Here is a 27975-nt window from a genome sequence, read left to right on the forward strand (position 1 = left end):
TTTGCTGTCCCAAAGCGACTTTTTTTTCCTGGCGTTGCTTCGCTCCCTGCTCCTTCCTTTAAATAATATGCGCTATTGATGTAAACAGAAGCAAAGGAAAATTAAGAATCCGATACTGCAGGGTGAGGAGAGGAAGAAAGGAAACGCTGCAGGGCGATAAAATCTGCGGAGGAATTCAGGCTGTGGCAAACGCTGGGTCTGGCTGGGGGACAAACAGGATTGGCATCGAGGCTTGGCACCAGCCGGAATCTTTAGAAACAAACATAGTGCCAGAAATATTGAGCCCAAGAGGAGATACAGGAGATAAATATCCAGAATACAAATTTTAAAATATTAAACAGGTTCCACTCCGGCAGACCACAGCAACATGTGATTTGCTGGGGTTTTGGCAACCATACCGTGTGGTTTTATATTGCCCAGAGACGTAAGGTTTCCTGGTGGTCTTCCATCCGAGCATAGTAAAGGAGAGGGTGTCTAATGGAAGTCATTTGCATCCATTTCGGCCATTTGCGTCAATCCCTGTGGTTTTCACAATTGCGTAATTGATGTTTCAAAGCAGCGTTTCTCTTTTTTGTATATAATAGTTTTATTAAACATTACAGATTACAAAGATAAAAGCTAATACAAACTAAAAAAAATAAGAGTAGAAAGAAAAAATAGAAAGTGCAGGAAAGAAAAAAAATAGAAAAGAAAGAAAAAATAAGAGTTACACAGGTAGTTCTTGATTTATGACCATCCGTTCGACGGCTGTTCGAAGTTATGACGGGCCTGAAGGGAGTTACAAGCCGTGCCCAAAGTTCTGGCCCTTGCAGCGCCCCCATGGTCACATGATCAAAATTTGGGTCCTTGGCAGCCGGCCTGCGCTTATGACCACAGGGGTGTTCAACTCCCCCCACCCACCTATCTCCCCCCATCTCTGCCCTTTTGGCCCCCTGCTGCCCTGCACTCTGCCACCCCAGCTGACCTTCGCCATCTTCTTGCTCCTGCTGCTGATGAGGTGTGCCCGATCTGGCCAGCTGGACACACCTTGTCAGCAGTGGGAGCAAGAAGACGGTGAAGGTCAGCTGGGGTGGCAGAGTGCAGGGTGGTGAGGGTGACTGGCTGGGACTGGGCTGGGGTGGCTGTGGCTTCCCAGAGCATGGCAAGCAGCCCCAGAGCTGCAAGGTTCAGGGGCTGCTTGCCACCCCACAAGGCAGGGTGCAGGGTGGCCAAAAGGGCAGAGATGGGGGGAGATAAGTGGGTGGGGGGAGCTGGAGAGGAGGCAGTCCCTTCCCTGACTGAGGCTCAAGGCTGGGAGGGACCAAGCCCAGAATGGCTTGGATTGGGGTGGGTCCTTGGCTAACAACCAGTGGAACTCGTTTAACGACGGCAATGGGGACTGCCGGGATTGCAGTCGCTAAGTGATGAGGTCACGTGACATTGCACTTTATGACTGCATCGCTTAGCGACGGAAAATCCAGTCCCAGTTGGAGTCATAAGTCGAGGACTACCTGTAAGAAAGAAAAAGAAAGGAAATATATAAAGAAATGACTTCCCTCTTCATCACAACTAGCATATACAATTCTGGAAACTGATCGCCTCCTCTTAAAATACAACAAATGGTCTCTTCTTCCCGTATCCCAACTCTTATCTATCAACAAATCCTGAAAGCCTCATCCGTTTCAATCCTTGTCAGCAAAAGTCCATTCAGGGTTACCAGAGATAACATATCTACTTTAACCTTGTTCAAATAAACCAATTTCATCTTCCTTTTACTTTCATAATTGTGTAACTGATGCTTCAAAGCAGTGTTTCTCAAACTTGTCAACTTTAAGATGGGTGGACTTCAACTCCCAGAATTCTATGCTGGCTGGGGAATTCTGGGAGTTGAAGTCCACCCGTCTTAAAGTTGCCAAGTTTGAGAAACACTGCTTTAAAGGGTGCAATTTGTTGTAAAATCTTGTTTAACAGACAAGCAGATGAAAGCAGCAAATATGCACCCATGTATTTGAAATCCGCTAAACCAAGGTCTGTTACAACACCTCTAATTAACATTTGGAGGGAACAGTTAAAATCATCTAGGGAGAAAGAGATAAATCTGGAGGAGTCTGGTAGCAACTTTCCCAACTCACAAATTTTATTCAGTGGCAGCTTTCACGAGGGGGGCTCGACTGATGAAGGCCTTAAATTGGATGTAAATTAAAACCCCTTCATCATCCGACGGAGCCCAGCTCTCCTCCTACATGTCTACGGACCCATAGAGAATTTTTTTTTTTTAAATTCTCAGCCTAACCTACAATTCTGGGTTTATTTTATATTTATTTATTTATACATTCGATTTATTCTCCGCCCATCTCCCCCCGATGGGGAACTCTGCGCGGTTCACAAAGTATATATAACCCTCACAGGGACATATCTTACAATTACAAATCCTACAGTGCTATATATATTACACTACGTGACCAGCAGTGGTCGCTACTGCTCTCCCTTCCAAGTCTTAACCAGGTTTGATCCTGCTTGGTTCCGCCAAGGCTGGTTAGGCAGTGCTTTAAAGTTTCTTTAACAAAGGGGTGCAACCATGATAACAACGCGAATGGCAGGAGTCAGAGAAGGAGTGGAATCAAGGCCTAAAAACAGCCCAACGGGTTTAAACCTGAGTTCTGGCTGCTTCGGAAACCATGGTTAGAATCCCACGTAAGAGTTTCCTAAGGATGGTCTGGAACAACCATGGGAGAGAGGCACAGAAATCACACTAGCAAACTTGACACTCTTGTGTGGTTGAAAACACAATCACACCTCGGCTGGATTCACCCAGGTTTGAAAATGCAGCAGGCTAATTTCCAGCTGTTCAGCAAACACTGGGTTAGCATAACCCTGGTGAGCCTAGTTCCCTTGGCGCCCTGTGTTGCTGTAATCCTGGTTCTTGTTGTCATTTTGGGAAGTGGCCCTGTGTTGCTGTGACCCTGGTTCAGCTGACTTATTTGCCCAGCCCTGCTTTGGTGAACCCTGGTTCTGCCTGCAGCCCGAGCACAACTTTTAAGGGAGCCTGGCACGCCCGAAGTGGATGCACCAACGGAGGGTCAGGGGGACGCACCGACTCTGAGGTCTCTCTCCCACCACCACGTTCCTGCTGCAAAAGGGGTGGCTGCCCCAAATCATCACCAGGGCCGGCCCTGCCGTGGGGCAGCGGGAGGGAGGGAGCCAAATCTGACTGCAGAGGTTGGGGGGCAGGGAAAGGCAGCGAGGGGAGAAGAAAAGCCAGCGCTTCAGCTCACGGCGCCAAAGGCCAGGCCTGCTGCTCGCCCAGTGTCGATTAACTAATTAACTCCTTAATTAAGTCAGATGCCTGCCTGACTCCCCGGTGCCTCGGGGGGACTTGCCTAATTAGAAGCAAGGCAAGCGGGGTTTGGATGTTGTGGGGAGCACCACAGCAGCATCGGTGCCTGGCCGGAAGGGGGCTCTTGGTGGGCTCGGGGCCAGAGGGGTTGATATCCAGAGGGCCAGGGGGGAGGCTGGCTGGTTCTCCCCTAGCGGGCCAGGGGCTGCAGGAGCCCCCCGAGATTTCAGACCCCGGATTTCGGGGTTCCTTTTCCTCCTCACCCAGCATTCACTCAAACCTCCCTTGCCACAAGAATCAGTGCCCTTTTATGCCATCCCCAAGTTAGTTAGATCACTGTTTCTCAATTTTGGCACGCTTAAGACGGGTGGACTTCAACTCCCAGAATTCCCCAGCCAGCTTTGCTTTGCTGGCTGGGGAATTCTGGGAGTTGAAGTCCACCCGTCTTAAGCATGCCAAAATTGAGAAACACTGCATTGGATCATCGCTGTCCCCCGAATCTGCCTCGAACGTGTGAAAGAGCTCCTCCTCCGCTTTTTGTGCCTCCCGGGTGACCCCGATCGCTATACTGGCGGGGGGGGGGCGGCGAGGCACTTTCCCTCTTTCCCCCCAGCGCATCATTTTCCGCATCTCTCCCAACCTGGCGCCCTCCAGAAGCGAGGAGATTTCAACGCCTGCACTCCCACGCCGGGTCGGGAACGCCCCCAACTCCCACCAACGGCCCCAAAGCCTTTCCACGAGGTGTAAGCCTTGCCCTCTATGCCATATTCACTCTTGGCCGCCTTCTGCATGCGCTCAGAGGCACTTTTTTTTTTTTTTTGCCATCCCCACCCCTTCTAGCGCCGTCCCACCTTCCTCGCTCGCTTGACTGCCTGCTTCCCCTCTAGAAAATCTTCCGGGGCTTCTAAAGAAACTCCCGTAAACTCGCTTTCCTTTCCAGAACCGCGTCGCTTTCCCACGCCCGCTCCAACCCACGTGCAGCACGAACTCGCCCCGCTCAGCTCCCCTCCCGCTTCGCTCCCGTCTCTCCCCATTGGCTGCGGTCGAGCCCTCCCCTTGGCTGATTGGCTCGGACGCGCAGCGATGGAACGAAACTCTTTGCCCAACGTTCTAACCACGCCCCCTCCGGGTAAGCAGGAGTCGCCGCGGCGAGGGGGTGGTCGTAGGTCGGGACCGGAGCGCGCCGTCGATTCCCGCGGGGTAAGAGGAAGGCGGCGTGGCCGGGGTGTAGCTCCACCGGGTTGGAAAGTTACTTGCGGTGGGGAGGACAAGGAGGGGGGTGCAGCTGCCTGCCTCGAGGGAGAGTTTTCCAGTGTTCCGGGATGGGGGGCTGCAAAAGTCGGTGGCTGGGCTTTAGTGGGAAGGCGTGTGCGTGAGAACGTGTGAATGCAAATTCTGTTGTGCGTTCCTAAACTCGTAAAGGGGATTCCTCTTGTCAGACAAAACCTGCGGATTAGCCGATTTCCTGTACAACGTTGGCTAATCGCACTGTTTCTCCTGATACACGTTTTAAAATGGGTTTTGGAGTTTTGAAAAGAAAAGGGGGTTCTGAGTCATCCGATAATGCCAGGCTGTGTCAGTCGCTTGCAGCCGAACAGTGAAGATCCTTGTTGCGTTTTTAGAGGGTTCGTTTTCTAAAACTTACTTATGCCAAGTTTGCTTCGAAAAGTGCCGTAAAATTCTTTGGGTCTCGCTTTTGGAAACAAATCTGACTTGAATAAGATGGCTAAAACGTCTCGCACTGGGTAACCTAAGTAATATCAGACATTCTTCCACTGTCGGATCTTTCTGGGTTATTTTTGTTTAAAAGGAGAGATGGCCCTATGGGGCTGCTGTAGAACGAGGGCTGCTGCTGCCGATCGTGACTTTTGTTTTTTTAAACTGATGATGGACAGTTTTTATATGTTTGTATATTGGTTTTTTAACTTGTTTTTATTGGATTGTTTTTACCCGTTGTGAACTGCCCAGAGTTGCTTAGATGAGATGGGCATCAATAGTAATAATAATAATTACTATTTACTATTACTAAAGATGGGCATCAGTAGTAATAATAATAATAATAATGGCTGTCCTTCTTTCCCTCTTCCACACACACAAACACCCACAGAGGCACACTCATCCTGCATACGTGCAGACACGCACATCATCCTTCTAGATTATCTTTTTTTCCTTCCAGAAACTAGCATTTCTTTCATTTGGATATTAAGGAGTAAGCCGTTCCGTTGTAGGACACATGTGATTTTAATGAAAGTATTTATTTCCAGGCAGTCTAAGAGAGTTCCTCAAATCAGAGCTGGAGGCTCTAAAAAAAATAGAAATCACGAGTGCTTCACTCTTCCTCCTTTGGGTGTAGACCAAGCTCATCGAGAGCTAGATTGTAAGCTGATAAAGCTGTTGAGGAATTGGAGTAGCCGGAGATCAGGACTCCTGACCCCGCAGTATTGATTTTGAGGAATTGAGGAGGGTGCTTGTGGATGGAAGGATATAAAAATAGAATAAAATCGCTGCATTGTTGGACTTAGCCGTTCCGATTGAGAGAGGATTGCATCCCCTTGCTCTTCTAAGGACCGACTGCAAGACCATAACATTTTTTTCCGCTTCATCTTCACGGATAAAAATGCTTTGCAGGATTAAGTTCTGTGGGAACATAGTTGATTAGATGGAAACCCTGAACCCTGAAACAGAGACATTATTCTCTGAGCTTTTCCTTACTGCTCCACTAATGATCTCCACTAATCCTTCAGCACAGAACTATAACATGATATAAATATGATCAGTCAATCAATAAAATTGATCTCTGTCCTGCCTTTCTAACAATGTTCGTTTCCTTATTTTCCGTGCGCAGAGCATATTCAGGACAGAGATGGGTGGATTCCACCAGCTTGGGTTCCCTCCCACCCAGTAAACGTCATCAGCTGGTGGGAAGAGTGTCCACCTTAACTTTCTTTCATGTGAAATGGGCCTGCGGTTGGGAAGGACATAAGTTTTAACAGATGGGTAGATCGCTCCTTCTAACCGTCTGTCAAAACTCGGTGTTTTGGTGCAGGAATTCTGTGTAGGTCCGTTCCGAGGACGACTGACCATCAGCTGATCGTTGGCTTCCTTCGGACACGGGTTTTGCACTATTCCGGAAGAATGCTATTGTGGAATAGTGCTACACTCACGTCTAAAAGGGATCTGACCATCACCTGATATCGCCTGATGTCTCTTTGAACACATCCATGCCCAGCCTGAGCTGAGCGCCTGACCTGTGATGGAATGGAATTATGGAGGCCAGACTCAGGGAGAAAAACGTTTCCTTTCATCTCCTGAGGCGCGAGGGAAAGATAAGAGGATGAGACTGGCACCTCCCTGAGGAATTCACAGTGTTGTGGCTGCCATTACTTGGGAGTGGGGTTTCAGTCTGGGAAAAATCTTGCTAGACGTTGCAGCTAATAAACATTGCTGGACTGAATTTACATGGTCTCTTGGGGTTCCTTGGGCTAGGCCTGACATCAATCTTCCCAGACTGAAACCCCACTCCCAAGTAATGCCAGCCACAACATTGTGAATTCCTCAGGGAGGTGCCAGTCTCATCCTCTTATCTTTCCCTCGCGCCTCAGGAGATGAAAGGAAACGTTTTTCTCCCTGAGTTTGGCCTTCATAATTCCATTCCATCACAGACCCCTTGTTTGATACGGATTTAGCGCCATTCCAGAAGAGCACTAAACCCATTTTCCAAAGCGGCTTGAGCAACAGCCGGTAGGCCCGGGGAGGGTTGTGCTGTGAGCGTGCAGAAAGAAAGATGGCGACCTCTCCTGCTTCCCTTTGCAGCCCCCACCCACCCACATTACTGGTCAGCTATTGTTCGGGAGAAGACCCCAAATGGAAAGAAACAGTATTTCCTGTTGCTTCAGGCAGAATAATCCTGGAAAATATGCACAGGGAGCAAAGAAGTGAATTGGCCACATTGGCCAGAAGCGGGCAAAAGGCCCCGCTCTTCTCCAACCCCCTGACTACTACAACATGGGTGCAAAAGTTGGTGAAGCAGGTCAGATTGCACGCCCAGGAGAACTTCTGCAGCTTAAAGAGGAAAGCCCGACTTTAAAGGCCGGACAACTTAAAAGTTGCTTTTGGGATGGGAGGGGTGAGAACGGCAGGGCCGCAATGGCGTGGCAGAAGAAAGAGGGTGCCAAGGTGGGTTCATGCCATGGTTCAGTGCAGCTGGGAAGGAGGTGAGTTTTGGCCAGTGGCTAGACCTGTGGGCTTAGCTGGCTGTCAAAATTCGCTCTGGCTTTGTACAGGTGCTTTTCAAGGGGGCCTGACTGTCGAATGATGGTTGATTTCCTTTTTGACATGTTTGTAGTGCTGTCCCAGAAAAGCACTAAACTTGTGCTACGGTTGGCACACCTGGAGAGAGGCGTATGAACGTACAAGCATGTCTTAGCCACTAGGTCACACGCAACTGAGTTCAGCTCTGGCTATTTTAGAAACGGCCGTCTGAAGTGATCTCCTGCTTTGTTCACCTAAGTCAGTGTTTCTCAACCTTGGCGACTTTAAGATGAGTGGACTTCAACTCCCAGAATTCCCCAGCCAGCCATGCTGGCTGGGGAATTCTGGGAGTTGAAGTCCACTCATCTTAAAGTCGCCAAGGTTGAGAAACACTGATTTGTCAACGTCTCTTTTCTAACTCTCAGGAGCCTTTGCATTTCATCCAAGTATGGGGACAAATTCCCAGCAATAGCCATACTTAACATTTTCCCAAGCGTTTTTAAATTATTTTTACATTGCAATTTTTAAAAAAGAGTTGCAGGGAAAACAACACAGAAAAACAAATGGTAATATACACACCACCCAATTAGTTATTAAGTTATAACTTAAAATATACAAACCCCCTCAGAATTAACATGATAATAGATATAAATCTAAACATATACACATTTAATAGCAATAACATTTTTTCAAAAGGCAAGCTCTGGTATTACTATTATTAGTTTAGTTTAGTTTAGTTTAGTTTAGTTTAGTTTAGTTTAGTTTAGTTTAGTTTAGTTTAGTTTAGTTAGTTAAGATGGAGCATTTGTTCTTTTGGTCAGCCATATTCCTCTTTTTATATGAATTGTTTTATTTGTAAGCCACACGGACTCCTCTTATTTGTTCATATTTATTAAGGATTTTCTCATACAACAAAAGACAAAAGAAAAAAAGGAAAGAAAAAGAGAAAAACTAAAGGAATATATGAATTACTTCCGACGTTCTTTTCAACAGATGATTACAATCGTATTATCTCTAAATACTATACAAGTCTCTTCAGCCTTGGTTTGAAATCGGTGCTTAATTCTTTTAACCCAATCCCCGTTCCCTTTTATGCTTGGCTTTTACAACTCATTTCATTCCACCATGAGGACTAGAAACTTCGAAACGGGCTTCAATTAATACTGTAATAACTTGAACAATGCAGCTTTCTGAGGTCTGGAGGGGTTGATACTTCTGTGAATCAAGTCTGGCCAGAGTTAAGTTTCTCTCGTGGTCAAAACAGTCTTGGGGGAAAGACTCAAAGAAAGAAAAATCTTGCACCCCAGGGCCATATTATGACTTGTGGGCCCTAGTCACTTCTGCCTTCGTGGGCCCCTCCCTCCGTTAAAATTATATTAAAAATTATATTTCGTGTGATTTTCAGCATTTTCTTCCTATTTTTACGGAAAATAAGGAATGAAATTAAATCATATGTGTATTATTTTGTAATCGTCACTTGTTGCCAATTATGAGAATTGCTAAACGATTCTGGTGGCCATAATTATAGGGTGAGCTTATCATTTGACTGGCGCGCCTATTTGATTGGCAGTTCACGTATTTGCATTCTGTTGGGTATATTTTCAAAGCTGCAAGGCAAGGCTTGGAAATAAAGAGCTTCCTTTCTATTCTTTCCGATTGACAACAGAATTAAAGTTGATTTTTTAAAATGAATCTTGAAAAATGCATTGAGGGTGCCTATTTTACCTAATAATGGATGTTAATCCTGTTTTGTACCCCAGTCTGCCATTTTCACCAAATAAGGCAATAATTCTGCAGTAACCTTGCAGGGACACATTGTGCCCTGGGATTGTATTTCTGTGCCATTCGGCAGAGGGTGACGTTCCTGGCACAGGCATGAAAGAACCGTGGGCATTCCCAAAATGACTAAGGGCTCTTTGTGCCCCTGGCAAGCAGCCCAGTAGGACAAAGTTAATTTTCTGGGCATATTTACACAGCACATCCAGGCTGGCTCGTTTTACGTCCTTGGTCTTTCTCGTCCCTCCTCCCTGATGGTCGGGTTCAGATTTTGCACTACAAAATGTGGCTTGTTCACCTCTAGAGACTTTTAGGGCAGGGTTCCTTGACCTTGGCGACTTTAAGATGGGTGGACTTCAACTCCCAGAATTCCCCAGCCAGCTGTGCTGGCTGGGGAATTCTGGGAGTTGAAGTCCACCCGTCTTAAAGTCGCCAAGATTGAGGAACCCTGTTTTAGGGCCAACCCAGCTACCTCAAGCGTATTGTGACGTTGTTTTGTGACATTGTTTCCTTTTTCAGCTACATCATGAGGACTAGAAACAAAATAGCAACACAAAAGAGGACCAAAAGGGGAAAAAAGCAGGAAAAAATGATAGAGCTGGAGAGAAATGAAAACAAAATGCCGGTATTTGGGAGTTCTCAAATACGAGCAGTTGAGATCTATAAAGTGTTTCCCGAAGCCCTATCTTGGGCTTCAATGAACTTGTATTAAAAAGTGAAACGACCTCCAAATAGAGTTGAAATCCTTGTGCCACCGCGTAGAAATCAATGGATGCCACAGAAATCAGTGGATGTGCCATAGAAATCAATGGATGTGCCATAGAAATCAATGGACGCTGTTGCAAACCTGGCACGTGAAAAGCGTCAGCGCAGAAGCGCAGTGCCAAAGTGTGATTTTGGGTGGGTGTGGAGCAGTGTTTCCCCAACTTGGCAACTTCAACGCCTATTCCAGATGTATTCTGAGTTCAAACTGGGCTATTTTGAGCACAGAACATTTCTAAAATGATCATCGGAACCCTTCCGGTAAGGTGAAAACGTGGTTTTTCAAACTGGTAGCTTTAAGACGGGTGGACTTCAATTCCCAGAATTCCCCAGCCAGTATCTTAAGGTTGCCAAGTTTGGGGAACACTGGTATAGAGGGAAGTAAACTTGAGGTCCTGTCTCTGATGGTTGTTGTTTTTTTTAATTGCAAAGCCTTGCTTTTAATTGCAAAAATTAAAAAACAGACCGCCGTGTACGAAGCAGCGCGTGGAGGTGGGAAAAGCAAGGATGGAAAGAGATGGAGGCAAAAGGGAGTGGGGTTGGTGTAAATGAGATTTATCTACATTTTTTTTTCTCCTCTTCTTATTTTCTGCATCTCGTTGGACACAGACCCACACAACCAACAGATACCTGTTAGCGATGCTTTTTGGATCGTCATAGGATCTTGCTGGATTTGGATACGATATTTTCGGGGGCATTATTATTTGCTTCTGATTCTCGTCTGTTGTGCTGTTCTCTTTGTTGATTTCACTGCCTCATTTTAGTTTTTATGAGATGTTTTGCTTGATCACACAACGCTAAGGAATTCCTGGTATTGGATCTACAATGAATAAGGAAGACTTGAGAAGTTAAGGCAGTGTTTTTCAACCTTAGCCACTTTAAGATGTGTGGACTTCAACTCCCAGAATTCCCCAGCCAGCATGGCTGGCTGGGGAATTCTGGGAGTTGAAGTCCACACATCTTAAAGTTGCCAAGGGTGAAAAACATTGTGTTAAGGAGTGAATTCAAGAGTCTTCTGTCAATTGTTGAAATGACCTTATATTCTAGAAGTGAAAAGATCATGTTAAAGGATTGAGGTTGCTGGATATTAATATTTTTACTGGAACTTTTTGTATGGATTACTGTTATTATTATTTCTTCATCATCAGATTATTGAACTGTCTTTTATCTTTGTGAATTCCACTAATAATAAAATTTTAGAAATAAATAAATAAAATACAGTAGAGCCCCTCCAACTATCACGTACCTGGCCATCCTATGATTTTAAACGCTCTGCGAGACGGGAAGTGCGCTCTGACACATCCTCTTCTGCTTGTCAGTTTCACCCATGTCATCCGAGGAAAGCGAGGAGAACCACGTGGCGCCTGATGGCAAAGCGTTGGAGCAGCAGGTAAGATTCTAGGACTGGATTTCCCCTTCGTTCCTAAACCGTGATGTTTTAACCCTGATTTGTTGAATAAGCCATCATTGGTTGGGTTACGGCGATGACATGGAAACCACAGCCGCTGTGTTCACGTCACTGGCTAGAAAACCCAACAAGCCATCTGATAACTGGTGGTGGCCCTGGAGCCCAGTTGGTAAGTGTTGATGTCTGATCGGCAACTGGCAGCCGTCGAGCCTTGGTCAGCCCCTCCCACTCAAGGCTGCCGGTATCAATGGTTGATTTGCACTAAATTCACCAGCCACTCATCCCTGCAGAACGTGATCAGTCGGGTCGCCAGCCTTCCGCTGGTGAGCTCCACCTGCCAGATGGTCTCCTCGGCCTACGCCACCACCAAGGAGACACATCCCTACCTGAAGTCCGTCTGCGATGTGGCGGAGAAAGGCGTGAAGACCCTCACGGCAGCAGCCCTGTGCGGTGCCCAGCCTCTCGTGACCAGACTGGAGCCTCAGAGTGAGTGGGAAGGCCAGAGCCATTTTGGGGGGGGAGGCGCTGAGCATTTGACTGAAGCTGTGGATCCCTTCATCAGGCAGGGGGCTGGACTAGATGATCTTTGAGGACCCTTCCAAGCCTTCCGCCCTAGGATTCTGGGATTCTTTGATCGGGCTGCCTCGGGAGGTGATGGACCCTCCTTTGCTGGAGGTCTTTCAACAGAAGCCGGATGGTTATAGAAATAAAAGAAAATAAAATAGGGGTGGACTTCTCAGCTGGTTGTTGGACTAGACTGGTTGATCTCTTAAGATCCCTCCCAGTTCTAGCGTTCAGTCTTGCAAGAGTCTCTTCATCTCGAAATCTGCAGTAGGCTCCCGCGTTGTGCACACGTCTTGGACAAACAGTTAACACAAGCCTGACGCCCAAGCATCACTCAAGCAATCTTGAGGACTAGCCCCTTGCAGCTAATCTTTGCAGCTGCAAGGGGAAGAAAAAACAGATCCCTTTGGATTCCAGAGGAGCTGCTGATCTGGCACGGTGCTTGTGCCTCTGGACAGTTTCTTAAGCATTCCCAAATCGTTTTGAGAGATCTGCAAAATGTTCCGTTCCAGAGAAAATGGGTTTAATTCCATAGACCAGTGTTTCTCAACCTTGGCAAATTTCAGATGGGTGGACTTCAACTCCCAGAATTCCCCAGCCAGCCATGCTGGCTGGGGAATTCTGGGAGTTGAAGTCCACCCATCTGAAATTTGCCAAAGTTGAGAAACACTGCCATAGGTAAAGTGGATCGTGTGAACCCAGCTGAGCTGTGCTTCCCTCTCCCTTCCCAGTTGCAACAGCCAGTGTGTATGCATGCAAGGGGTTGGATAAACTGGAGGAGAAGCTTCCCATTCTGCAGCAGCCGTCTGAGAAGGTGAGTAGCCCTTTGCCACCAGCATCCTAACTTGGTTAGGAATCTTGGTTTTGCTTGAGTCACATCACAGAGTCAGTCTACCGCCTAGCAGCTGATTGATCTCTCTGTGGTCCCCCATCCGTTCTGGAGAAGTCAAGATGGCAGGTAGACCCAGATGCTTTACGGGGAGGGGATCTCTCAGGGAGGTGGAGGCAACTCCACTTTAAACCCAGTTAGGAGGTTGTGTGAATCCACTTTACTAGTTTAGACAAGTTTTAGGGCTCAGCACCAGTTGGTCCTGGATTCGGGGACTTCTGTTTTAACATCCTTTTTCTGTGAAATTTTGGGGCAAAACCACTTCTATGCAAGTGCTTATTTTTTTTGCCTCCCCCCCCCCATTGCCTTTCTTTAAAATGGGTATTTCTTACCTTATTTAGATTTATTATCTAGATTTATTAGCTTACATTTATTTATTTAGAGCAGCCGTCAAGATTTTGGCCATCTTCCACATATGCTCATCAATCCAGAAAGAGATCCAAATCCCTGGAAATTGGAAACTATCCAGCCTTTTCTGCAAAGCATAGGGCAGAGCAATTGGTTAACAGGATTGCAAGCTGTTAAAACAATTTTTTTTTTAAAAAAGCATTCTGATTATAATGATAGCCAGCAATTCCTGAAAGTCAGATTGAAATAAAGTATTTTTTAAGGCTTGTTTCAACATCAGTAGCTGTGGCAAGAAAGCATTTAACCAACCTTGTGTGATCTTGCAAAGGCTAGCGGGGCAGAACTGATTAGTAGTGGGGTGAGTGCCCCCAGGGGAATCCTGAAGCTGTAGGCTGGGAAGATGAAAAAATACTACAGAAGATTGATTGATTTTTGTGCCATCAAATCAGTGTGGACTCTTAGCAACCACATAGATAGGTTTTCTCCAGGAGGATCTCCCCCAGCCTGCTCCTTCAGCTCTTCCAGCATTGCACCCATCGCCTCTGTCATCACATCCACCCACCTCACAGCTGGTCCTCTTCTTCTCTTTCCTTCCACCTTTTCCAGCATCAGGCCTCCTCCAGAGAACTAGATCTTCACGTTGATCAGTTACGTGCCATCAAGTTGGCATCAACTGTTAGTGACCACATAGATAGACCTCCTCTGGGTCAACCTGCCCCCACCCTGGTCCTTCAGATCTTCCAAGGGTGCCCCCATTGCCACTGTAACTCAGTCCCTCCCCCTTGCTGGTGGTCCTCCTCTTCTTCTCTTTCCTTCCACCTTTCCCACCATTATGAACTTCTCAAAGGGAGGTGGGTTTTTGCATTGATTGATTGATTATGTGCTAGCAAGTCAGTGTTGACTGTTAGATAGTCTTTCAGGTCTTCCAAGGGTGCCCCCATCGCCAGTGTGACTGGGTCCATCCACCTTCGGTTGCTCATCCTCTTCTTCTCTTTCCTTCCACCTTCTCCAGCATTATGGACTTCTCCAGAGAAGGCAACAGCAAACAATTTCTATAATATTGCTAAAAAACCCTTATATTTCTATGGGTAGGGAGAATCTTGAGGGGACTGTTAAATAAGTATGAGATAAATGTTCAGTTAAAATCAGCCAAGGGTCTACATGTTCCCAGCCAAGCAGACCCACACACACACCCCACCCGCTTGAGCCCAACACAAGGAAAATTCATTGAGTGCAAGTACTGTACCACATTTATTTAATTCTAGGACAATGTTCCTCAAAGTAATCTACATTATTGCATGGTATGGGTTTTAGGAAAGATCTTCAAGAAGTGGGGTTAATGAGTTCTTCTAAAGTCCAGTAAGTTCTTGGGGACAAGGCTCCAACATTGGTTCATTTCCTTTCCCAGGTTGTAGCAGACACCAAAGAATTAGTGTCCAGCAAAGTCACCGGAGCCCGAGATGCCGTTTCCAGCACCGTCAGTGGGGCAAAGGATGCTGTGTCCAGTGGAGTGAGCGAGGTGGTGGACATGGCCAAGGGGGCTGTCCAGGGCAGCATGGAGTTGACTCGGTCAGTCGTGGCAGGTGGTGTGAACACCGTTATGGGGTCCAGAGTGGGCGAGATGGTTGTCACCAGTATGGATACAATGCTGGGGAAGTCCGAAGAATTGGTGGACTACTATCTTCCGATGACGGATCAAGAGCTCGGTGAGTGCTAATTTCTGGCCAGGGGTAGGCAGCTTTCCCTCATCCAGATGTGCTCCCCCTCAACCCTCACGCTCATGGCTAGTAGCAAGGACTTGGGGTGGTTCAGAACATCTGGAGAGCTCCAATTTGGTTATCCTGGCAATCCAGGGTTCTGGAAGGACTCCTTAGAGAAGAGTTGATCACCTGGTGTCCTCCAGATGTTGTCACCAGCAGCTCCTCTGTGTCTCACCAAGTATAGCCAGTGGGAGTTGTAATGGGAGTTGTAGTCCAAATTATTGGCAGAGAACCAACCAGCGTGCTTAAGGCAAGTGGTTAAGAATTTGGCTATATCCATATCACACATTTAACCTGATTGCTCAATGCAGCATTTCTCAATCTTGGCAGCTTTAAGATGTGTGGACTTCAACTCCCAGAATTCCCCAGCCAGCATGGCTGCCTGAGGAATTCTGGGAGTTGAAGTCCACACATCTTAAAGTTGCCAAGGTTGAGAAACACTGATTCAACTCATCCATTTTCTGGATTCACGCAATCCATTGAACCAGAAACTAACCAAAGAGGTTAAGTTCACACAACACGCTCAACTACCAAAGATTTTAAAGGTTGAACTCAATCAAGCTTAGTCTGTTGAACGAATGCCGAGGTAGGCCTTTCACAAACCTGGAGCTAGATTTCTACCTAAAGTCTTCTACCTTTTTATGTTTTCCTCTCCTTCTAAATGGGGTTTCTAGAGGATGTCCGTTCACACAGAAAACATGAATGGGGCTTGGGTTGCTTTTGTGCTGAAAAATGGTAGAAAATATCAACTTTATCTGATATAAAAGCTCTGGTTAGGACTGTTCTTAAGGCCTGGAATGTGACACTAGCTTTGCAAATGAATGAACCTCCAAGCTATGGGATGGTGTCTTCTTTCTTCCAGCTGAACTGGCCACCTCGGTGGAGGGCTTCGAAATAGCCACGGTGGAGCAGCAGAAGGAGCAGAAGAGCTACTTCGTGCGCCTGGGATCCTTGTCGAGTAAGGTTCGCCACCGGGCCTTCCAGCACTCCCTGGCCAAGTTGAAAAGCGCCAAGCGGGGCACCCATGATGCCCTCTCCCAGCTCCACCAGACCTTAGTACTGGTAAGAAAAACCTTCTTGAGATGTTTACATCTTCTCAGGGAGCTTTGCGCGTGCTTCTTGATTGAGAAAATTCCTGCCTAACTCCCATTGGCTGACTTGCTGTGAGGTCACAGAGCAGGTATGACACATTCTTAACGCCCATTGGCTGACTTGCTGTGAGGTCACAGAGCAGGTAACACACAGCTTCTAGGCTGCAAGCTTCAGGGGTGGGATATTGACCCAACCAGCAGCATTTTCTTGGGAAAAGCAAGAGGCTGGTTGGTCAAGATGTACAAAATGTTTCAGGGTCAAAACATGTCACCCTCAAAGCGGGTCATTCCAACTTCCTGGAAATGCTTCGGTACTGTTCAAATCATTCTGGATGTGTTTTAAGCTCAAAATGGAGTGTTTTGTGCCCAGAAGCCTTCTAGAATGATCAGAATAGCATCAGAACCCTTCTGGTAAGGTTAAAACAGTGTTTTTCAAAGTTGGCCACTTTAAGATGGGTGGACTTCAACTCCCAGAATTCCCCAGCCAGCAATGCTGGCTGGGGAATTCTGGGAGTTGAAGTCCACCCATCTTAAAGTGGTCAAGGTTGAAAAACACTGCTTTAGAAGTTTAGATGGCCGTGTCTATGGGAGGATCAAAACAGCCAAGATGGCACCTTGAATATTTTATAAAAGGGGAGGGGGTTCAGTCATGCAGTTGCGGCCACCGTCTTCATTGTTTCGGTACACCCTCCCTGCAGACCTGCTGGCTGGGGAATTTTGGGAGTTGAAGTCCACCCATCTTAAAGTGGCCAACTTTGAAAAACACTGGGTTAAAACAACCTCTAAGCAGAGTGTTGCAAATGCCAAATGGTGCATTTCAGCTTCCCGTGTGTCGAAATCGAGACCCTTTGCAAACGCTGGATTGTTTAAGGGGAATATGAGCTCCCCCAGGTCCTGGGCAGTTAAGGGAAGATAGAAGTGAGGGCTAGAATGTGTACGTGCCCATTGCTCAGGATTTTGCGACGTACGGGCTTGGGTGTGCGTGCTGGAGGATAGAAGCTTTCTGGTAAAAATAACATTTTGGAAACCTCCTCTTTCTCTCTGCTTTTTGCCCTTTGTTAGATTGAACACGTCAAACAGGGGGTGGACCAGACCCTGCAGAATGGCCAGGAGAAGCTCCATCAGATGTGGGTGGTGTGGACCCAGAAGCATCCTGGGGACCACAAGCAGTTGGACTCCTCAGTGCAGCCAGAGGTAGCTTTCTGATTCTCACTTCTTTGGGGCAAGATTCAGGACAGACAGACAGACAGACAGATAAATAAATAGGGGTTTTTTTGCTGCAAACATATTGAAGATGCTAGCACCTTGAAGATGCTCCCATATCTTAACATTTTACTGATCATCAGCATCTTGGAAGATATTATTATTTGCGTACGTGTTTGGTTTTCTTCTATTTTTACTGTATTTTTATATTGTTTTTATTGTATTTTAATTAATATTTATTGTTGTTTTATTGCGAACCGCCCAGAGACACTTCTCGTGAGATGGGCGGTATCTAAACTTGAAATATAAATACATTAATTAATTAAAAAATGTTTCTGCTCTGAGTTCACACCCTGCACTAAACCATAGCTTCCTGCAACCACAGTCCACCACAGTGGTTGGGACTGCCCAGCATCCTAAGCCACAGAGCAGCAGGCTGCATTTCGGCTGGGCCCAGCTGTCAAATTGCTTGGGAAGGTCAATATTCTAGTCCCTGGTGACGATAGGAACAGCGAGAGGCGGAAGCTGTCCTGGGTCCGATGAATCCAGGAGAACGGAGCCCTGCATGTGATTTTTCTGGTCGTGTTTTATAGGTCGAGTCCCGGACGCTGTCCATGTTTCGTGGACTGATCCAACAGGTGCAGCTTTCCTACTTAACCTTGGTGTCCCACCTGCAAGGCCTCCCTACCAGCATCCAAGACAAAGCCAAGCTAGTCTGGCAAACCGTGGAAAGTCTCCATTCGTCCTTCTCGACAGCCCATTCCTTCCAGGAGGTGCCCACCGCAGTCTTGGCTCAGAGCTGCAGCCGGATCAACAAGGCCCGGGGCTCGGTGGACGAGATAGTGGACTACGTGGTACAAAACGTTCCTCTCCCGTGGGTGGTGGGGCCTTTTGCTCCCAACTTGGTGGAAGTCCCTTACGCATGCAGCATCAATTGCATGGAGGAATGGGAAGGCCGCCGACGCCAGTTCATGGCAGAGCCCAGGAAGGAAGGAAGGAAGCAGAAGGAAGATCCTTAGAGCATTGAAGGACACGAGGTTCAAGAACGGCTCCCACGAACTCTTAGAGTTGTCTTGCAAAAGGCTGGAGAGATGAAAGACCAGGGTTCGAGCAGAGCCACAGCACCCAGACAACACCACGAACACAGATTTCAGATTAATTGCCTTATCTGCTCTCCATTGTGCCTTTCAGAACTGTGTTTTTCAGCCTTGACTGCTTTAAGACGGGTGGACTTCAACTCCCAGAATTCCCCAGCCAGCATGGCTGGCTGGGGAATTCTGGGAGTTGAAGTCCACCCGTCTTAAAGCGGTCAAGGCTGAAAAACACTGCTTTAGAAGTGTAGATGGCGGTGTCTATGGGAGGATCACAATAGCCAAGATGGTGCCTTGAATATTTTATAAAAGGGGAGGGGTTCAATCATGCATTTGCACCCAGTGTCTTCATTGTTTCGATACACCCTCCCTGCAGACAGCCCCACCATCGTACAGCCTGAATAAGTGGATGTTCTCGTAACTGAATCCTGACTGAGTCTTTCCCAAATGTTAACAGTCCTCTTAACCTTTTCTATCTTTAAAGAATAAATCAGCCCAGCCTGCAGCCTTGGGGTTTCCTTGTGGTCTCTTTTCCAGGGACTAACCTGACCCTGCCTAGCTTCTGAACCCAGAAGGTTGTTCTGCCGGGCTGAACAGTTCATCCCCAGAAGCTCACGGGGCCCGTTGTCCTGCTCAAAGCATGGTTTGTTTCAGCTGTGGGCTTTGCAGGACCTGGCTGAATAAGCCAGCATCTCTCCAGAATGGTTTAATTGACTTTCTGGCCCTTGTAGGGGGTTGGACTAGATGATCCTTGGTTCCCCCTCCCGAATCACAAAACGCCCTAATGCAAAAGTGAAAAACCTCATGGTGGTTCAGCCTGAGACTTTGGTTCTTATGTGTTTTTTGGGGGGTGGGGGGGGCTTTTTCGGGCCAAGACCTGCAGTAATTTTGAAGGGCAGTCAGCTATTTTAATTGGTTTCCTGCCCTTTCGCAGAGCGAAGCGTGGATGATAACAAATCCTCGGATGAACTGAATCCAAATATGGAAAGGGTCCTTCTTCCAGTGCTCAGTTCTACCCAAAATAATCCATAGGTGCCCAGGGATCCCTTGTCCCAACCTCAAAACACTTTGTCAACTTTAAGATGAGTGGACTTCAACTCCCAGAATTCCCCAGCCAGCTCTGCTGGCTGGGGAATTCTGGGAGTTGAAGTCCATGCATCTTAAAGTGGCCAAGTTTGGACAACACTGGACTAGATGATCCTTGGGGATCCCTTTCAACTCCACATTTCTAGGATTCTGTGCTTTAAATACAATTATCTTGCACCTATTTCCTGTCCTGTGGGTGAAATTCTAAGTCAAATCAAATCAAAGTTTATTGATTAGCCCTTAGGCCATATCAAAATTCAAGATTTCAAACACAAAGTGTTAATAAAACCCAATGTAATAACACATTAGGTAAAATGGAAATAAAATACAAGAAGTATACAGATAAGTGAGGGTACAGATCATATTTCCATGTCACCCCTACAATTTACCCCAATCAACCCCACATATGCAGTCTGAATTCCTAAAATTACTACTACTGATAAACTAAAATCACTAATTCCTAAGATCACTAATTAATATTAGATAAAATGAACTGTCTTAAAACTATATATAAAAGGTAACTAAAGTATATAAAGTATATATAAAAGGTAACTAAAATAGGAGGATTAGGAGCTCACTAAAAAAGCTGTCACTCGCTGGCCATTCTAAGTCCTGATAACGTCCGGAGAGCTCACTTGTGTCAATTAGGTTGCAAATACGGACTTTTCGAAGGGAAAAAAAAATACTAAGCAGTATGTATCGGGACTAAGAAAAACACGAGGCATCAATCTCTGAAAGAAAAAAAGACCGAGCCAGATAAAAGTATTTCCACAAAATCCATAAAACAGTTTTAAGTTCTTTCAAGAAAGGGTGTGTGTCTGTGACGGATGACTCCAATATGGTGTACAGCAATGTATGAATAATCTCTAATAATTTTCAGTAAATGAATGCAATAAATAATATCCCCAGATGCAGAGCTGGGTAGAAACTGCTCGCCCCTTTGCTGAGTGCAAAGGGGATGGAAGAAAGAGGTGGAGGAAGACCGAGGAGGGGCATTTGGCAGGCCAAGAACCAGGAGAAGGAATGAGGGGCGGAAGAAAAAGAAAAAAGGGAGGAAAAACACACGGGCTGCCCGTGGAGCACGCGGGGAGGGCCCAACCAGCAGAGGGTTACTCCTTAAACGATGGTTTAGCACCATGTGCGAACCTAACCTTGGAATCAGAGGTGGAGTCAGTCACTTTGACAGATGGGTTCACACGTTGACCTTGTGTGGATGATACGCACTCAAAGCCGGGGGGGGTGTCTTTTGCTAAGCTGACCCAGGGTCTCCGGCAGCATTTCTGTCATTCATTCCAATGCCCTAGAGGGAGGGAAGAGAGGGGAAGAAGGAAGGAAAGAAAGGGAAGGAAGGAAAAGGGAGAGGGAGGGAGGGAGGAAGGAAGAAAAGGAAGGAAAGGAGGGAAGGAAGGAAAAGGGAGAGGGAGGAAGGAAGGAAGGAAGGAGTGATAGAGGGAGGAAGGAAGGAAGGAAGGAAAGAGGGAAGAGAGGAGAAGAAGGAAAAGGGAGAAGAGGGAAGGAAGGAAGGAGGGAGGGAAGGAGGGAAGGAGAGGGAAGAAGGAAGGAAAGGAAAAGACAGGAGAGGAGAAAGAGGAAAGGAAGGAAGGAGGAGAGGAGAAAAGGAGCAAGCAAGCCAGCTAGACTCAATTGTGCCAAACAGCCGTCCGTCTTTCCGCCAGCCCAGAGCACAGAACTCCAACCGCGAGGTGGGAATGACACCGCTCAGGCTTCGGGGCCTCCTCTGAACAGCAGGACATGGCGCGCTCCCCTTCGCAGGGGCGGAGCAGGACAGGCTGGGCGGCTGCGTTAGTTCTGCTGCTGAGCTTGGGAGCTTATGGCTGCAAGCAAGGGGTTGGTCTAGATGACCCCCAAGCCCCTTTTGCCTTTGAGGTGAGCTGGAACTCCTGTGGCCCCAGGCCGCTGGCCAACCGCTGCCCCCAGCCCCTAAGCCCAGAATACCACTCCACCGTTTTACATTGCATTACATATAAATAAAATAAATATGTGCATTAAATCCATTAAACTAAACACCGGTTATTACATTCAGAATAAATCTCTAAAATAAAAGGCATTATTTAACTTACTTCATACATATAAGAGGCTCTTTCTTTTTTTTTAAAAGTGCTTTGTTGGAAGATGTTCTGAGAAACTGGACAGGACAGAGAGATCGTGAAATGACCAACAGACTGTTTTGCTGACTTTTTTTCATAACAGGGATCAGTTACTATATAGCAGTGTTTCTCAAGCTCAGCAACTTTAAGATGAGTGGACTTCAACTCCCAGAATTCCCCAGCCAGTCATGCTGGCTGGGGAATTCTGGGAGTTGAAGTCCACACATCTTAAAGTCGCCGAGGTTGAGAAACACTGCTATATATTGTCATCATCTCATCCAGCCATAGTTTGACCTCCATGCCCCAGGAGCAGAGTGATAGCAGCATCAAGACCCCCTTTGTTGACCTGAACAAGTTAAGCAGAGAAGGACCTGGTCAGATGAAACACCAGCAGGAAAAACCAGGTTTGTAGGCTAGATGGGGAAGAAGGCCACAGCTCTATTATCTTTATGTTTTAATTTCCTGATTTGGAGAGGGGCGAAAGACCCATATCTTGCCACTGCATTCACATTGCCAGGCAAAGCACTAAGCCAAGAGGCCCAATCCTGGCTTATTTGGGTGTTGGACGAAGCTAGCTAGCGTGGCTAGTGTATTGCACAGGAATAATAATAATTTACTCAGCCATCTGGGTTAATTCAACAAACTGTAGTTATGTGGCACAGAGGTTACCCTCTATAATGAAGTAGCAACAGGGTTTTTTCCACCCTGCCTTTGGCTTCTTTGGAATAAGAATTTTTAAATAAGAGTATGCATTGCAAATAACCAAAGGGACATAATTATTAATAACAATAATGTTTAATAACTACAGTCCTAAAGATTATTAATCATAAATATTGTCGTGATGATTAATAATAGCAGCAATAATCTCTATTGCCACTTTGTTCCAACATTTTGCTCCTCGTCCAGGCACCCAAGGTATTTTTGGGGACAAGACGGGGCTCGAACCCGCGATTCCACCAGACATTGAAGACATACGCATGCGCCGATTCTTCAAACGTCAAGGCAACCGCGGCGCCTGCAATAACGCCGGGCGACCACTAGGGCGCGCTCATCACCGCGCATGCGGAGAGCGTGAACAAAGCCTCCGCACCTCCCTAAGAGGAACGAAAGGAGAACCTTCTGCGCTTGCGGGAAGCGAAGCGCCTTAACGTTTGGGATGGTCTTGCGCATGCGGAGGCAGGGGGCCCTCCTCGGAGAGCGCACGCGCATGAGAAAGGACTGAAAGCAAAGCATTGTGGGCCAACCTTTAAAGGAGGGCGCCAAGTTGGAGAAGGAGACAGAATTGCTCGACTTTGCACGCACCTTTAAGACTTATTTTTAATGCCTGGGAAATTATGAACAAAGCGTCTGCTCCCTTGATTTCTGGAGGCCTGGAGAAAAGTCCTGAAAAACTTTATTCTCTCTAGCATTTTAAAAATGCTGGGATCACGTTTCGATTTTAAGGCTGTATAAAGTTGTTATATACTTTATTTCTACAAATCTTGCCTCTGCTTTATCTTATGCCATTTCATCTTCTCCTCCTGAACTTTAGCCAGCTGGTTAGTATATAAAAACAACCATTGGACAAGAATTAGTGCCTCAACTTGCTTTTTTTTCCTCATCCCTCCCCATCCTTTTTTCCTTTTTATCACATATTTACATCTGTAAGCCTGCAGGAAGGGAATATCTCTTTTTCTTATTGACCGATTGTATGTTCAAGCTGCACATCAGCTGTTGGGCAGAATTAAAAGGAAACAAAGTCCAATGGTATCCATAATAAAATACTGTATATTATCTAATAGATTGAAAGAACAAACCTGTACATGCTTACTCACAAATGAGTTCAGTGGATTTCCTTTATGTGTGCATATGTAGTAATAGACTAATGTGTGTGTGTATTAAATACACACACACACACGCACACTTATTTTCTAAAATTGGCATCTAACAGATTGGGAAAAAGACATGAGCTGTAAAAATTAGGATTAAATAAACCAGATTTATAGAAATGGGAAATAGGGGCTCATTCTATAACACAATGAGATGGTAAGGACCTGACGAATATTCAAGGATGCTTTGTTTTTCTTGAACAGAGAAAAAGGAAATAGTTTTAGAGCAGTGTTTCTCATCCTCAGCAACTTTAAGATGGGTGGACTTCAACTCCCAGAATTCCCCAGCCAGCATGGCTGGCTGGGGAATTCTGGGAGTTGAAGTCCACCCATCTTAAAGCTGCTGAGGTTGAGAAACACTGGTGTAGTGGTTTAAGGGGGGGGACTAGGAGCAGGGAGACCCAGGACTGAAAAAGTGGATTTTCTCATAACTGAATCCTGACTGAGCCATTAAAGTCTTTCCCAAACATTAACAGTCCTCTTTATCTTTAAAGAAGAAATCAGGCTAGCCTGCCGCCCTGGGGTTTCCTTGTGGTCTCTTTTCTAAGAACTAACCTGGCTCTGCCTAGCTTCTGAGCCCAGAATGCCATTCTCGGCTACCTGCTGGCTGGGGAATCCTGGGAGTTGAAGTCCACCCATCTTAAAGTCGCTGAGGTTGAGAAACCCTGCTCTGGGGGAGCCTGCACCCACCCACCCACTTGCACCCCGAGCCTTGGAAAAAGAGAAAGGAAAAGCCACATCAAAGGTGACGCACTCACGGAGTGGGAGGGATCCCGAGGCAGCAGCCAACCTTGAGGCTGGGCTGGATTTTAGCCCAGGCTTGAGCAAAGCTGAACTTTAGCCAGGGAGTCAGTCCAGTGAGTCATGATCATGTTCTGAAGATGTTTCACCTAGTTGAGAGATCCCAAGGCCACCAAGGCCCTCCGCCTACGCTCAGCTGACAGCTAGGATACACACAGAGGCATGCAGACTAACCCCAGGCCCTTCCTTGCAACTCGGGACAGAGAAACTCTCCTCCCAGCCACCCCCATCTAGTCTTCTTGGCAACTGTGAACAATTGGCTGTTGCTTTTTAGCAGGATTTTTTCTTTTTTGGCTCCCCAGTCTTGGGGTCACCTGGTGGTCTCCCATCCCAATACTGAACAGAGACGAAAAGGTCCAGGTTCCCTCCAGTCTGACTTGACTTCTGGAGCACAGCTTGTCACGGCCATCTTCTACACGTTTCTCAGCCTCCTCTCAAAGGCCGTCTTTGCTTTTAGGTCAGCCTTGCTATGTGCTTCTTGAATCGCATTGTGTTCGGTTGCATTTCAGCACCTGGACAATTTTTGTTGTGTTACACACGCTGCTCCCAGGTTCGCCTTATGGCCACTCACTCGCACACTCACAGCCTGCTGAGCCCCCCTTTGTTTGTTTGTTTGCTTGCAATTTTTATTGTCATTGTACTTCTCGTACAACAAAATTAATGCCACCCCAGTGCAGCTTTAAAAATATAAAAACCATAAAACACATAAAACACATAAAACACAACCTTCACATTTCATATTGCACAACCCCTGATGCTGCATTAATACTGCACTATACGACAGAATTCAGTATAGTTGCCGTTCTAAGATAGAAGCTATTCTTCAGCTTATCGGTCCTTGTTTTCATTATCCTGCACCGTCTGCCAGATGGTCATAGTTCAGAAAAAGGATGTCCCGGGTGGGATGGATCCTTAAGAACGTTTTGAGCCTCCTTAAGGCAGCGGGAACTATAAAGTTCTTCCAAAGAGGGGAGAGGGCAGCCAGTGATCCTCTGGGCAGTGGTGGGAACCCTCTGGAGCGCTTTCCTATCTGCCACTGGGCAGGTAGCAAGCCATGCACAGGTGCAGTAGGTCAAAATGCTCTCAATGGTACAGCGGTAGAAGGTCACCAGCAGTTTTCCATTCAGTTGTTGCTTCCTGAGAAGTCTCAGGTGGTATAATCTCTGCTGGGCCCTCTTCACCAGGGCTGCAACATGAGCGCCCCAGGTCAGGTCCTCCTTTATGGTGACACCCAGAAACTTAAAACTGGCCACCCGCTCCACTCGGTCTCCACTGATAACCAGGGGCTGGACATCTAATCTGTTCCTCCTATTGTCCACTATAAGCTCCTTGGTCCTATTGATATTAAAGGTCAAATTACTGTCTCCGCACCACGAAAGCAGCCGGTCCACCTCATCCCGGTAGGCAGACTCATCTCCTTCGGAGATAAGCCCCACCACTGTTGTATCATCTGCAAATTTAATGATAATATTGCTGAAGGGAGTGGGGGTACAATCATATGTTTTCTACCTGGGTTTTCTACCTGGGTTTTCCGGATCGGTGCGGCTGGAGCAGACAGACCCACAGCCCTGGTCCACAGCCAGGAAATAATCAGGGTCACACACAAATCACTTCCAACCGAACACTGAGGCATAAGAGGTTCTTTGTCATACACGGAGACCCAGTGAATTTGAAGTAACGGCAAAACTTTACTGGTTGCAAGGTACATTTGCTCTTTCTCACACACACACACACACACACACACACACACACACGCTCATCCACACTTACCCACGTCCTTCCCAACTAGGCTGCCAGGCCCTAGCTAGAGGGACGGAAGCCGCCAAGTCTGGATCCAGAGGTGACTCAGAAGACTCAGAAGAGGTGAATCTGTGTAGCTCAGGGTTGAACTGTGGAGTCCCTGGAGTTCTCTGAGCATGGCTGTTTTCTTGGAGATGTTTCATTACCCGGCTAGGTCACATCTGAACATGAACACTGAAGATGTCACCTAGCCGGGTAATGAAACGTTTGCAAGAAAAGAACCAAGCTCAGAGAACCCCAAGGACTCCACGGACTCAGAGTGGTGGGCTTTGGGACCCCTTTTATCCCCAAAAGTCCTTCCTTGGTTGATGTACAAGTGATGGGATTGGGGTGAGGGTTTCCACGTGCTCAAGTCCAACTTCCTTTGTCTGATTCAGGTCCTTTGTTTGCTTAACGACTTGCTTCCTTCTTATCTACCTCCCCAAGAAATCTTTCAGACAAGAGTCCCGGCCTTTTGTCTTCTATGCTTCATCTTTAGGTTATGGCAGCTTCAGCCCAGTCTCACGGTTGTATTGCCGATACTTTTAGTGAGACATTTTGGACACAAAACATCCAAAAACCCAGGACAACCTACATGTTTTTGTGCTAAATAAAAACTAGCAAGTGTGATTGGCGGGCTGGGTGGGTGGGAAGCATCTGGCAGACCTTATTTGGGTTCAGAAGCTAAGCAAGGCTGGACCTTGTAAATGCTTGGAAGGGAGACCACCAGGAGATCCCAGGGCTGTTAAGCTACAAGCCTCTAGAACAGTGTTTTTCAACCGTGGCAACTTTAAGATGTGTAGACTTCAACTCCCAGAATTCCCCAGCCAGCAGTCATGGACTTCAACTCCCAGAATTCCCCACCCAATGCTGGGTGAACTTTCAAGAATTGCAGAGAGAAACATAATATTTAAAAAATGAAAGAAAAATCGGCAGGTCCTGGATACTATTCCAAAAATGGTTATGCTGCCCCCAAAAATGATATTCTCCATTATTATTCATCCCATTGTGCAGATTGGAAGACCGAGGCTGCATTTGCATCTCACTTAAGAGTGATATAATCTCAGGATTAACTCACTATGTGGGTTCATCCCATCATACCGATTGATGAGCTAATCCAATGGGTCGGAGTCCCCCAACCTGGCTACAACCCCCCCAACGAAGGTTAGAACTAATCGGGTTTCGCAAATTGTACATATCTAGCTACTAGACCTGGCTGTGGGAACCCAGCGTAAGAGGGAGTTCATTGGAAAGAAGATGTTTGCACCGAGGCATCCTATTTGCAGCTCATGTCTTCTTTGGCTACGTTAACTCCCAGCCTGATGTTCTCCAGATGTGCTAAGTACCAGATGTGCTAAGTGCTCTCCATCTTTACCAAGCCATCATGCCTGTTGGGGAACCTTAATCTTCAAACACCACCCGGTCCATAGAAGATTAACCTTAATCTTCAAACACCACCCGGTCCATAGAAAAAAACACTTAAAGCCTTGATTTAAAAACGCTTAAATCCCACCGCTGCAGGGATGCGACACCACATGCAAAGATTCTACAATATACACAGACTCATCTCACAGACTCTGCAACCCCTTTTCTGTGGCTTCCATAGGCCTGAAACTCCCTGCCCACACGGGAAACTTTTATTTATTTATTTATATTTCAAATTTGTCGCCACCCACCTCCCTGTGGGGTGACCCTGGGTGGTTTACTGCAAACACAGAATAAACATGAATTAAAATAGATAAATATTAATCAATTAATTAATTAAAATAGGCTAAAATCACACTATTTATTTAATTAAAATAGATAAATATGAATGAATTAAAATAGGCTAAAATCACACTTTATTTAATTAAAATAGATAAATATGAATGAAT

At 46.5% G+C, this 27975-nt stretch overlaps 1 protein-coding gene across 1 annotated transcript; it reads left to right on the forward strand.

The window, feature by feature from the left end:
• The first annotated feature begins 4416 nt into the window (after positions 1-4416).
• On the forward strand, positions 4417-18604 carry LOC103068256 (perilipin-3-like). Its single transcript, XM_088149323.1, has 8 exons — positions 4417-4516; positions 11425-11495; positions 11804-11999; positions 12809-12891; positions 14723-15020; positions 15937-16136; positions 17228-17359; positions 17962-18604. Exons 2-8 carry the CDS (start codon positions 11433-11435, stop codon positions 18385-18387), a joined length of 1398 nt encoding a protein of 465 aa, XP_088005449.1. The 5' UTR covers positions 4417-4516; positions 11425-11432; the 3' UTR covers positions 18388-18604.
• Positions 18605-27975: the final 9371 nt, after the last annotated feature.

This window comes from Python bivittatus, unplaced genomic scaffold, assembly GCF_059951505.1.
Source record: "Python bivittatus isolate LINGU-HERP-01145 unplaced genomic scaffold, Pbiv_v1 ctg000580_np1212, whole genome shotgun sequence".
In the NCBI taxonomy this organism is placed as follows: Eukaryota; Metazoa; Chordata; class Lepidosauria; order Squamata; family Pythonidae; genus Python; species Python bivittatus.

What these genes read in the sequence shown, in the direction of transcription:
- LOC103068256 (XM_088149323.1), top strand. Translation starts at nt 11,433, where the DNA reads ATGTCATCCGAGGAAAGCGAGGAGAACCACGTGGCGCCTGATGGCAAA. An exon ending in GATGACGGATCAAGAGCTCG is followed by an intron (nt 15,021 to 15,936) that starts GTGAGTGCTAAT and finishes TCTTTCTTCCAG; the next exon opens with CTGAACTGGCCACCTCGGTG. An exon ending in TCCACCAGACCTTAGTACTG is followed by an intron (nt 16,137 to 17,227) that starts GTAAGAAAAACC and finishes GCCCTTTGTTAG; the next exon opens with ATTGAACACGTCAAACAGGG.